Genomic DNA, 12815 nt, shown 5'->3' with positions numbered 1-12815 from the left:
ACCCTACCCTGGCCCATTATTCTAGGGGGACCAGATGTCCCATTTTTATAGCGGCAGTCCTGTATTTTAGGACTTTTTCTTATACAGACGCCTAAGCCACCCCCTGTCCCGTTTTTTCACAGTTGCTGTCTGGTCCCCCCGCATTATGCAGCCAAGCGCCTCTCCCAAAGTTCAGGGCTGTGGCGAGCGGAGTATTTGGCGCCTGCTGACACACGCGAGGGAAAAGGGGGATCTTGCAACCCGTGCCTAACACTTGTCCCAGCCCCCCCGCTCGGCATGGGGGGGGGTGCACTGACTCGGCCGTGCCGCCGCAGGGGGCGCGTGGCTCCGGCTGGCGCAGCCCCCACCCCCGGGCTGTCCGCGTGCAGCGGCGAGCTAATAAAGCTATTTTGAAAGTGACCCCGCGGCCCCGGCCCCGGGAGCGAGCGAGCGCCGCGCCGCGCCGCGCCGGGAGCAGCTGTCTGGCTCCGGAATCATGACTGAAGATGACGGATTCCGTGGTGGTGGAGGGTCATGTCAAACTGAGAGATGGAAAAAAGGTCGCCGCTTTGCCCCGTCCCGCGGCTTTGTGCTTGCAGGGGACGGGGATCCCCCCCCAGGGACTGCCCCCTCTCTGCCCACCCCCGGAGGGCGCTTAGCCCCGGGTGCTGCTTGGGGAGGGGAGCGCTGGCCCCGGGCTAACTCTCATGTCTCCTTGTTTCTCTGCAGTGGAAGAATAGGTGGCTGGTGCTGCGCAAACCCTCCCCCGTAGCAGGTAAGTGCAGCCGCGGGCAGGGGAGTGGGCAGCTCCTCCGGGGAGACAAACCCCCCTCCCCTGGCAGAGGAGACCGACCTGGGAGCTCGTCCCCCTGGGCCGCGGGAGGGGGGGTGGAGATTAAACTCAGCAGCACCTCCCCAGACGGGGCTGGGCTGGTTTCTCCTTCTTCCTTCCTTTTCTATCTGCTCGTCTCTTGGCAGGGGGCTAAGCAGCCAGAAATAGCAAGAGGCTGTGGAGGGGAGGGCGCCCCAAAGTGTAGTTGAAAGGGAGAATGGGAAAGGCGACGGGCTAGCGCGGAGACCTGCAGAGCTTCGTGATTCCTCCCTCGAGGTCTGGCTGGCTCGCTTTACCCTCTTGGGGGTCACTGCTGGGTCCAAGCTGGTGCAGCAACGCAGGACTCGATTGCTTTTCTAGTTCACACATCTCATCTGTTCGGGGCTGCTTGCTACCCCTTTCCTCAAACTCTGGTGGAGGCTTGCTGTTCCCTGGTCAACAGATGCTGGGTTGTTTGCTCCAGCTAATCTGGGCCTCCTCTCTTGTAATATCTGACCACTTCGGAGGTGGCCTTTTTCGCTGGTGGAAGGGGTGGTTCCTGAATTGTTAGTAAACTTAGGGCAGTTTGAAAATCATGTAGGTGAAAGGCTAAGTCAGTACTGTGCTGTTATATCTTCAAATCTGGAAATATTTCTCAAAGTCACATGGAATGCACATATGTACATATGTATGTGAGTCTGCATCACCTGAAAGCTGACTTTGGAATCACCATGAACTATTTGTTGGCTTTGGACTTAAGTTTATATTTTATCTTCTTTAAGGTCCATTTTTCACATATACGTGCCTAAAGTTAAGTGCCTCTATCATTGTTTTAGTCATCTAAATTCTTGTTTTTATTAATATTTACATGCTGGTTAAATCGCCTACATCTCTATTTAGCATCCAGAGTCTGTTGCTCATAAAGCTAATGTTCAGGTTTCCGAATATGAACTTAGGTTCCTGACTTTAGGTACTCAAAGTAGGAAACTAGATTCTTCAGAAAGTGGCAGAACAACAAAACATGAATGCTAATTCTACACATTAAAATGTATTATTTTTATTATTTAAAATGGACTGTGATTGTTGAATGTCCATAAACCAGGGTGCTTTTTCTTTGATGTGTTTTTAGTTTTCATTTCTTTAGACAGTTATACGGTAAAGCTCTTAAATTTTGCATTTGCAGCTGTTTCTGCTAACAGGTGCAAGAATGCAATCCAAAATGTCTGTGAGGCTTTCTGTTAGTTAATGTACAATGCAGTTTTTTCAGCTGTTTTTCACCTCTTTGGACGGATGCCTATTCTTTTCCCAACTGAGCCCTCTAATGGCAAGTTGCCAGGCGTCAGAGCGCCACACCTAACATTCATAAAAAACGAGCACATGAAGCTCCTGTTGGTTCACTTGGAAGTAAGTGTGAGCTATGGAAGTTAAATCTAAAGATCCCTGCTTGAGATTATCCATTTATTTCACTTAAGAGACAGCACAGCATGCTGGGAAGGGAATCTACAGCCTGTGGATGGGGCTGGGGTGCATTTCTGTATCAAGGACAAAGGAGGTGGTAAGCTGCACTAATCTTCCTTGTGAATCCTGATACGTTTGTGAAATGCGCTCCTCCAGTGAGACCTTGAGATTGTGATGTTTCATTTTGTTGTATGGATGTTGTCTATTAAAACATCTTTAGGAAGAGGTTAAAACAAAAGGTGACAAAACCAAATATTGAAAACCAAAGGTGCAACACACAATGATTATGCAACAGTAGCTACTGTGAAGCATTCACCTGGGAAATCTGATCTGAGATGAACCATTTGGCAGTGTAGACCACATTATTTCGTATTTGACTGAGCTGTCAACTACTGTAAGAATTTCTTTTATGGTTCGATATGTTCTAATGAACATAAGAACAGCCATACGAGTTCAGACCAATTTAAATCTAGTCCTGTATCCTGTCTTCCGACAGTGACCAGTGCCAGTTTTTGAACCCAGTTACACTTTTGGCCTTCACAACATTCCCCTGGCAATGAGTTCCACAGGTTGATTGTGCGTTGTGTGAAGAAGTACTTCCTTATGTTTATTTTAAACCTCCTGCCTACTAATTTAATTGGGGACCCCGATTTGTATGTTATGTGAAGGGGTAAATAGCACTTCCTTATTCACTTTCTCCACACCATTCATGATTTTATAGACCTCTATCATACCTCCCCATAGTTGTCCCTTTTCCAAGCTGAACGGGTCCAGTCTTTTTATTCTCTGCTCATATAGAAGCTGTTCCATACCCCATATCATTTTTGTTGCCTTCTCCATACTTTTTCCAATTCTAATATCTTTTTTGAGATGGAATGATCAGACCTGCACCTGGTTTTCAAGGTGTGGGTTACAGTGCATTTATATGGTGGCACTATGATATTTTCTGTCTTATTATCAATCCCTTTCCAAACCTAACATTCTGTTAGCTTTTTTTGATTGCCAGTGCACACTGAGCGAATGAGCAGACTATCTGTGATGATCCAAGATCCCTTTCTTTAATGGTAACAGCTAATTTAGATCCTATCATTTTGTACGTATAATTGGGATTATATTTTCCAGTGTGCATTACTTTGCCCTTTTCAATATTGAATTTCACCTGTCATTTTGTTGCCCACTCGCCCAGTTTTGTGAGATCCTTTTGTAGCTCTTCATAGTCTGCTTTGACGTTAACTATCTTGAGTAACTTAGTATTGTCTGCAAACCTTGCCACCTCACTGTTTATCCTTTTTCCAGATCATTTATGACTATGTTGAACAGCACAGGTCCCAGTACAGATCCTCGGGTGACCCCCGCTATTCACCTCTCTCCACTGTAAAAACTGATCCTTTATTCCTATTTAATTGCTGATCTTTTAATCAGTTACGGATCCATGAGAGAACCTTCCTTCCTTGTCCCAAGACTGCTTACTTTTAAGAGCTTTCGTGAGGGATCTTGCCAAAGGCTTTCTGAAAGTTCAAGTACACTCCATCAGACAGATCACCCTTGTCCACATACTTATGACCCCCTCAAAGAATTCTAGTAGACTGGTGAGGAATGATTTCCTTTGCTAGAGCAGTGTTGACTCTTCCCCAACATACTGTCTTCATCTATGTCTCTGATCATGCTGTTCTTTACTATCATTTCAACTAATTTGCCTGGTTCTGAAGTTAAGGCCTACTGGTTTGTAATAGCCAGTATAGCCTCTGGAGGCTTTTTTAATAATCAGCATTACATTAGCTATCCTCTAGTCATTTGGTTCAGAGGCTGATTTAGGTGATAGGTTGCGTATCATAGTTAGTGGTTCTGAAGGAATTCAAATATGAAACTGCAGAACTCTTGGGTGAATACCATCTGGGTCCTGGTCTTTTATCAGTTTATTCCCAAATGTCCTTTACAGATACCTCAACCTGGGACAGGTCCTCAATTTGTCACCTAAAAAGAATGGCTCAGGGAGGTGTGGGAATAGCTTCTTTGCAACAACCCTGTCTTCCTTGAGTGCTGCTTTAGCACCTCGATCATTCAGTAGCTCCACTGATTGCTTGTCAGACTTCCTTTTTCTCATGTACTTAGCATTTTTTTGGTGTTAGATTTTGACTCTTTTGCTAATTGTTCTTCAAATTTGGGCTGCTTAATTATACTTCTACATTTGACTTGCCAGAATTTGTGCTCCTTTCTGTTTTCGCCAGTAGCATTGGACTTCCAATTTTAAAAGATGTCTCTTTGTCTCTCACTATCTCTTTTACTCTATTTAGTCTTGATGGCATTTTCAGCTCAGGCTCTGGAGGCCCTGACTAGCTTCAGAGTCTGAGCTCCTGTCCAGGTTGCAACATCTGCAACAAATAATAAAAGTTGACAACATGGCAACTATAATATTTCTTAATAACAGTGGCCGCATCTTGCAATCTGATAGCGCAGGCAAACCCTAGACACTTTTAACCTGGGAACTAATGTCACATGGGGGTCAACAGGACTGCATGCAGGCTCAGGAGTCTGCCCATGAGAATCGGGTTGTAGGATTGAGGTTTGTTTCCATTTCCACACTAGAGACTGTTGGGACAAACTGTTGCCAATTTTACATTTTGTAAACGTGAAGAATTTACAAAATTTAAAACCAAAACAAATATTTCTATGATTTTAACGAAGATCCACTAGATTTTTTTTTAAACAAAGAAATATCCCCCTGAAGTGTCTATAATTCAAACATTGCAGAGTTCTGCTGGAACTCAAAAAGAGTGACGCCGGTCATGAACAAAGGGGTTACTACTGGCTCATCTGTTTTCACTGTCCAATCTGAAAGAAATGCAAATAATAAATGAATAATATGGTCCTAACTTCGCAGCCCTCACTCAGGCAACATTTCTAATGAAGTCAGTGGAAATTTAGTCTGAGAAACCGGGGAGTGACAATTTCAATCTCATAAGTAGTGAAAAGTAAAACATTTTTTTTTAAAAGAATCCTTTTCATTTTAATAAACTATGGTTCATAGACTCTGGGACTGGAAGGGACCTCGAGAGGTCATCGAGTCCAGTCCTTTGCCCTCATGGCAGGACCAAATACTGTCTAGACCATCCCTGATAGACATTTATCTAACCTACTCTTAAATATCTCCAGAGATGGAGATTCCACAACCTCCCTAGGCAATTTATTCCAGTGTTTAACCACTCTGACAGTTAGGAACTTTTTCCTAATATCCAACCTAAATCTCCCTTGCTGCAGTTTAAGCCCATTGCTTCTTGTTCTATCATTAGAGGCTAAGGTGAACAAGTTTTCTCCCTCCTCCTGATGACACCCTTTTAGATACCTGAAAACTGCTATCATGTCCCCTCTCAGTCTTCTCTTTTCCAAACTAAACAAACCCAATTCTTTCAGCCTTCCTTCATACGTCATGTTCTCAAGCCCTTTAATCATTCTTGTTGCTCTTCTCTGGACCCTCTCCAATTTCTCCACATCTTTCTTGAAATGCGGTGCCCAGGACTGGACACAATATTCCAGTTGAGGCCTAACCAGCGCAGTAAGTAGAGCGGAAGAATGACTTCTCATGTCTTGCTCACAACACACCTGTTAATGCATCCCAGAATCATGTTTGCTTTTTTTGCAACAGCATCACACTGTTGACTCATATTTAGCTTGTGGTCCACTATAACCCCTGGATCCCTTTCTGCCGTACTCCTTCCTAGACAGTCTCTTCCCATTCTGTATGTGTGAAACTGATTGTTCTTTCCTAAGTGGAGCACTTTGCATTTGTCTTTATTGAAATTCATCCTGTTTACCTCAGACCATTTCTCCAATTGGTCTAGATCATTTTGAATTATATCCCTGCCCTCCAAAGCAGTTGCAATCCCTCCCAGTGTATCATCTGCAAACTTAATAAGCATACTTTCTATGCCAACGTCTAAGTCGTTGATGAAGATATTGAACAGAGCCGGTCCCAAAACAGACCCCTGCAGAACCCCACTTGTTATACCTTTCCAGCAGGATTGGGAACCATTAATAACTACTCTCTGAGTACGGTTATCCAGCCAGTTATGCACTCATCTTATAGGAGCCCCATCTAAACTGTATTTGCCTAGTTTATCAATAAGAATATCATGCGAGACCGTATCAAATACCTTACTAAAGTCTAGGTATACCACATCCACTGCTTCTCCCTTACCCACAAGACTCGTTACCCTATCAAAGAAAGCTATCAGATTGGTTTGACATGATTTGTTTTTTACAAATCCATGCTGGCTATTCCCTATCACCTTACCACCTTCCAAGTGTTTGCAGAAAATTTCCTTAATTACTTGCTCCATTATCTTTCCTGGCACAGAAGTTAAACTAACTGGTCTGTAGTTTCCTGGGTTGTTTTTATTTCCTTTTTTATAGATGGGCACTATATTGCCCTTTTCCAGTCTTCTGGAATCTCTCCCGTCTCCCATGATTTTCCAAAGATAATAGCTTTACAGTGTTACAGTCGTGCTCACTTTTTGGTTTTTATTGTGAGATTTATCATATTGGGTATTTCTCTTGAACCCTTAGCTCCTGGAATCATATTATTACAGCTCATTCTTTCTTTTTTCTTAATCATTTTATTTTTTTTAAAGTATATTTCATGGTTGTGGAGAAAAAGCTTGGACGTGTTACTCAAGTATAGCCTATAATTTCAGAAACCAGAAAGCAAACAAAAAGAACTCCAAATTTATTATATTTAAAATCTCATGATTGGGGGCTTAATTCATGAGTTTTGACTGCATGGAGTTGGCAAATGTTATTTGTAACATAGATAAGGAATGTTGTAGGGTTTTTTTACACTATCAAGTTAAAAACATGTTTTTCATTAAATGTAGAGCATCACAAAGATGTACTACTTTTACTACTGATGTTAACACTAGCTCTTTTAATATTTAATACCTTAATTTTAGGAAATTAAGGAAATTGCTGGTTATGACATGAAACACACAGAAACCCGCATGTCTATAAAGCATACAAAATGTGTACATTAATGTGTATTAATCCTAGGGTCATGAATTTCAGTTGACTTAGGCCCTGGACCGGCACTTTACAATGCATAGATGGGCTGATGTACCTACAGAAAGCCCCCTTGATGTCCGTGGGGCTTCAAGCTGGTGTAACTGCCCACTTGCACATTGTAAATTATGGCAGTGATTTGAAGAGGTTAGCCCTGCAAGGTGTTGATGCCTTTGTGTGTTGAGTCATCCGTAAGCCTGAGTCTGATGAGTCATCTGAGGTAATTACCTGGGAGTCCTAAGGGTCCAGCGAATCCATAAGCAGGGGTCTAATCAGGTGACCCCAAGCTAGGTAGAGAGGCTCCTAAAGAAAGCAGCTGCTCAATGTCACTAAGTTGTCAGGGATACTTCCTGCTGCCTGGTAGCTCTGATGTAGTGCTCCTGACCATGCTTGTGCCTGCTCCAGCTCCAATCACAGCTGGCCATCCCACTGTCCTGACACTATACCATTGCCATACCCAGGGTACAATCTAAACTGGTTAGTAGCTGTGGTGTCTTTTATACTGCTTTCTGTTGTTGCCTCCACTCCTGGACTGCTCAAAAATAGCTGGGAGTGACTTACATGCTAACGGCTATGTGCACTTGAGGCCTGCTAGTCGCACCCTGGCTTTTACCAGTGTGAACTATACTGCAGCACACTCCCAGTCCCAGATATTTCCCCAGAAATGTATGTCTTGTATTGCCCAGCCCTCTCCTGGACAGTGCAAGCTCATATAAAGACTTTAATTTTATTAATACAAATGATATGCTCAAATCCTATTATCCCAAGTGGAGTTTCTCAAACTTTTAAATTCAAACACTCTGGGTTTAGGAAAAACAACAAAGAGCTGAATTTTAAGTGACTACAATTAATGAGGTATACAAATCAGAAATGGTTACAAGAAAAAATAAAGATAAAACACAACTAATGCCTAACTGAATTTAACATTGTTTGTTAAAGGTAAACGTTTTTCTCACCACATGCTCTCAACAGTCTTACTGGCCAAACTTCTCAGGCCAGGATCCCTTCTTCTGTTTAACAGCTGCTTCCTTTTTTCCTTCTGGTGCAGTGACTCAATGGACAAAGGGAGGGGTGCTCTTTGGATGTCTCCCCTTTCTTTTTATAGTCCTCTTCCTCCTTTGAGAAGCACCTCCAGCCGAGATTCAGGAGACAAAAAGTTTGTGTGGATGGGAATACTATGCTGTTTCTTTGCTAAAATGTAGATTTTTCGCCCAGGTCCCTTTTCCTGCCACAGAATGGCAATTTAGTAAGTAATGGCCCATTGATCTTTTTTACACCTGGCCTGAGGCATCAGTTCACCGTTTGTCTCTGAGGAACTGGTTTGACCACTCTCCAGATTTGGAATATGTTTTAGTGACACCATACAGTGGAATTTTGTAATTTTACATACAGTGTTGCTAGACATATTTTACCAGGACCATAATGACCAGCAAATTAAGTTTTCAAATGATACCTCACAAGGCATACTTTATACAAAGATTATTACAGTAGTGCGCAAGTGGTGAACACAGGGGTGTACAGTCTGTCGCACCACTGCATAGCCTGAGATGAGGAAGACCATCATAATGATGGAATTTACGGTGAGACTAGATTTTAAAACATAATGTAAAAAAGTGTAAAAATTACTGTTATCAAAAGAGCACCAACAGTATAATGGCATCAAAATAAAATCACAAACGTCAACTCTTAAGCAAATAATACAAGTCCTGGACACATCCTACAGGGGCTCACACAGGCACCATGAATAAAAAGAAATTGAACATAAAGCAATAAATGTTGATTTATACAATTTAAGCCCAAACCCTGCAACTTCTTGTGCAAGAGGGGACTGATGTGACTATATGGTGCCCCCTGAAGTCAGTGGGGTTCTGCCCAGGCTCAGCAGTCCATTCGCACACCGGGAATTGCAGGATTTGGGCCCTACATCAAATGCTACACTTAAGAACACAGTGAATTCTAAGAAAGGAAATATGAGTGTGAATGCTAGCTAAAAATGAGAGAGCGTAGATTTAAGTGATTCTCTACCTGATCCATTATTGGCATTCAGAAGAGATTCTTAATCTTGCTCTTGTTCATCATTATAAAAGTAAGATTATAACTTTAAAAATCATGAATTAAACATAGTTTTGACAGGAAATAAAGCTGAAAGGCAGAATTCCAGAGAGACACATTCATCTGTAAAAAGTATTCTTACCTGTCTATCTTAAGTCACCTTAAAAACAGCCTGGAAAATATTAACTTCTTACAATTTTTTTCAGTAGTCTCCACAGAGTGAAAACTGAATTGAGCCAGCCTATGGCACAGTTGCTAAAATTTTTTTCTCAAGTTGAGTACTGAGAATTGTGTTCCGCTATGCGTCAGGTTCTCTGACAGCTCTGCTTCTTTCAGATTGTTTAGTCATGTTGGTGTACAAGGATAAATCTGAGCGAGCCAAAGGACATAAGGAGAGGAGCAGCGTGACGTTAGAAGACATCTGTGGCCTGGATCCTGGGCTCTCCTATGAGGGCTTAAATCACACACTTGCTATCATCTGTCTATCTCAAGTCGTGATGCTGGGATTTGACAATAAGGAAACTATGTATGCGTGGGATGTACGGATTCGCTACAGTTTGGGGGAAGGTAACCTTTGTCTTGTCACATTCTTCTCTTTTGGAAAGAAGGCAAACAGAACCTTAGTTGAAAGGGCCCAGATTGTCGCTGGCCTTGGAGCAAAGAGCCTTCATTCCTTGTGAGCTCCAGATCAGCTGTCACATGCAGTGTGTAACGTCTGTGTACTGCCCACTAGACGTGTGCCACAGAGAGAGTAAGGTAATAACTGTCAACAGCTTCTACTATCTTCTTTGGCTCAGGTATTAAAGGCTTTTGTTTTTTGGAGCTGAGAGGGCAGGGCTGTAGTCCTAGCTCTCCAGGTCAGGGGTCTGTCAGCTTAAGCTTTTAATTGTGTCTGTAGCACATGGATTCATGACAAATTCTTGTGCTCAGAGAGGACAAAAACTATGAGTGGCAGAGCCATGATTAGAACTCAGGAATGGCCGATTCCCACTCCCCAGTTCTGTCCAATAAACTCGATAATGTGCAGTGCTGCTGAACACCCCCTCTCAAATACATGTAATGGGAGAATCTCACAGTAAAGATGCCATTCTCACCTGTATGTTTAACTTTATTCTAGTATATCCTTCATTTTCAGTTCTGTAGCTCTGAAATGCATTGTAGTGGCTGAGAATTTATTATATGGGGATAATCCAGGGTAATTGGTTTTTAGTGTTTGGTAAAGCATGAGGACATACATTTATTATTACTGATGATCATTATTATTTATGTACAGTTTATCACCTGTTAAGTGTTGGCAATGGGCTTGTCACTATACAAAGACAACCCTTGCCTGAGACGCTTATGGTCTAAAAGACAAATACAGATAAGAATAGATGCACTGAGAAAGTTGGAGGAAGGTGCACGCTTGGCAGGATTTGTTTGGTTCTCCTGATCTCACTCTAATGCAGTGTTGGGGTGGGGAAAACATGTGATACAGGTTTGTGTGCCTGAGGGGTGTTTGGGGTATAATTGAGCCTTTAAGAAGGACTTGAATGAGGTGTATATCAGGATAGAGAAGTTGTTTCAGGCATAGGAGGCAGTGTGGAAGGCATGGAGATGGGAGTGAGGGGAAGAACTGGAGAGCTGTGAAGGTTGGCACAGTTGGCAGAGTGAAGGACAGGCCTTATTGAAAGGACAGAATGGAGTATGTAAAACTTGATCAGGAAAAGCTCTTTGGAGACCTTGGGGAGAACAGTTTCAACAGAGCACAGAGTGCAGAAGCAAGACAGGAGGCAATTCAGGACGAATTTAGAGGAGAGGGAGTTAAAGCAGTGGATGTACACCGTCCATTCAGTTTAGATGTGAAGAAAACCAGGGAAATGGGACAGTAGTTGTTTGGGGTTTGGTTCTTTGAGGATGGGGATAATAAAATGTGCTTGTTTGCCATGGGGCAAAACTGGGTGGGGTTGTAGGGATTGGAAACCAACAGTGAGCAAGAGACCTCAGAGTCTGACTGAGGTAAAGGAGAAAAGGATATTAGGAGAGGATAGAGGAAACTCACATGAGAACCTGACAATTGTCTCCTTGAAGTCAACGAGCTCTTGGGTTGAGGGGGAGGTAATATGGCCTGTGTTATGCAGGAGGTCAGACTACATGATCAGTGTGGTTCCTTCTGGCCTTTGAATCTATGAATTTAAGGATGGTGGTTAAGGGCAGTAGAAGGTGGCAAATGAACATTGAGGGTAATAGGCAGTGGTGAGCTGGAGCCGGTTCCCACCGGTTCGCGGGAACCGGTTGTTAAATTTAGAAGCCTTTTTAAAACCGGTTGTAAAGGGCTTTTAAATTTAACAAAAGCTCCAGCAGCTCCCTGCCCTGCCCCCGGCCCCAGCTCACCTGGCTCCAGCTCTGCCTTTACCTCCTCCCCTGAGGGCTCCCCCTCCTGGCTTCCCGCCAATCAGCTGTTAGCGCGGGAAGCCTGGGAGGGCTGAGAAGGAAGCAGCAGCTTCCTGCAGGTGAGCTGGGGTGGGGAGCACTTGGAGGGCTCCAGGCACCGCGTGTCTCTGGGCGGCCCTGGCCCTAATTCCGGCTGGCGGGGCGGCACGGCTCCGGGCCAGCCCCCTGTCCCCAACTCCGGCCCGACCCCCGACTCCGGCCTGGTCAGTGGCTCCGGCCAGGCCCCCGGCCCCAATTTTGGGCCGGCCTCTGATTCTGGGCCTGCCAGCGGCTTCAGCCCCCGGCTCTGGGCTGGCCCCTGGCCCCCATCTCCAGGCAGCGCGGTAAGGAGGGCAGGGAGCAGGGAGGGGGTGTTGGATAGAGGGCGTGGGGTGGATTAGGGTTGGGACTTGGAGCGGTCAGAGGGCAGGGAACAGGGGAATTGAATGGGGGCAAGGGTCTTGGGGGTGCAGTCAGGAAGGACCAGGGATTGGATGGGGGCGGTGGGAGGCAGTCAGAGGCAGGGGTTCCAAGGGCAGTTGGGACAGAGGGTGGTTGGATGGGGCAGGGGTCCCAGGGGGCCATCAGGAATAAGAGGAGAGGTTGGATGGGGTGACAGGGGGCAGTTAGGGGACAGGGAAGGGGGTGTGTGGATGAGGCAGAAGTTCTGGGGGTGGGATGTCAAGAAACATGGGGGGTTGGATGGGGCAGGAGTCCTGGGGGCAGGGGGAGGCACGACCTCCTCGTGGGGTGAGGAGGAGGGAACTGATTGTTAATATTTTGACAGCTCATCACTGGTTATAGGTATGGAATGCCATTAGGGAGGAGAAGTGGAGCTATTTTTCAAGGAAGATAGCAGAACAGAAGGAGGAGTGGGTGAACTTGGAGTGGAAAGTTTCCTTCAGAAGTGTTCTGCAGAGGGAATAAATACAGAGGGGGTTAGTGAGATGGATGGTGGGAGAGAGAGGCAAGAGAGTCAGGGTTAGAGGATCCAGTGGAATTAAGGGAGCCAACTATAAAACTGAGGGAAATGAGAGAGTAAGCCTACAGG

General features: G+C 44.6%; 1 protein-coding gene across 1 annotated transcript in view; it reads left to right on the top strand.

The window, feature by feature from the left end:
- The first annotated feature begins 440 nt into the window (after positions 1-440).
- DOK7 (docking protein 7) overlaps positions 441-12815 on the top strand; it is a 101317-nt gene continuing 88942 nt past the window's right edge. Inside the window, exons 1-3 of the mRNA XM_050945515.1 lie at positions 441-539; positions 709-754; positions 9689-9919. Coding sequence (XP_050801472.1) covers positions 486-539; positions 709-754; positions 9689-9919 — 331 coding nt within the window. The 5' untranslated portion in view covers positions 441-485. The remainder of the gene's footprint in view (positions 540-708; positions 755-9688; positions 9920-12815) is intronic.

The sequence above is a fragment of the Gopherus flavomarginatus genome, chromosome 3 (assembly GCF_025201925.1).
Source record: "Gopherus flavomarginatus isolate rGopFla2 chromosome 3, rGopFla2.mat.asm, whole genome shotgun sequence".
Classification (NCBI taxonomy): Eukaryota; Metazoa; Chordata; order Testudines; family Testudinidae; genus Gopherus; species Gopherus flavomarginatus.
Note: the sequence above shows the minus strand (reverse complement) of the source record. Positions and strands in the feature narration are given on the sequence as shown.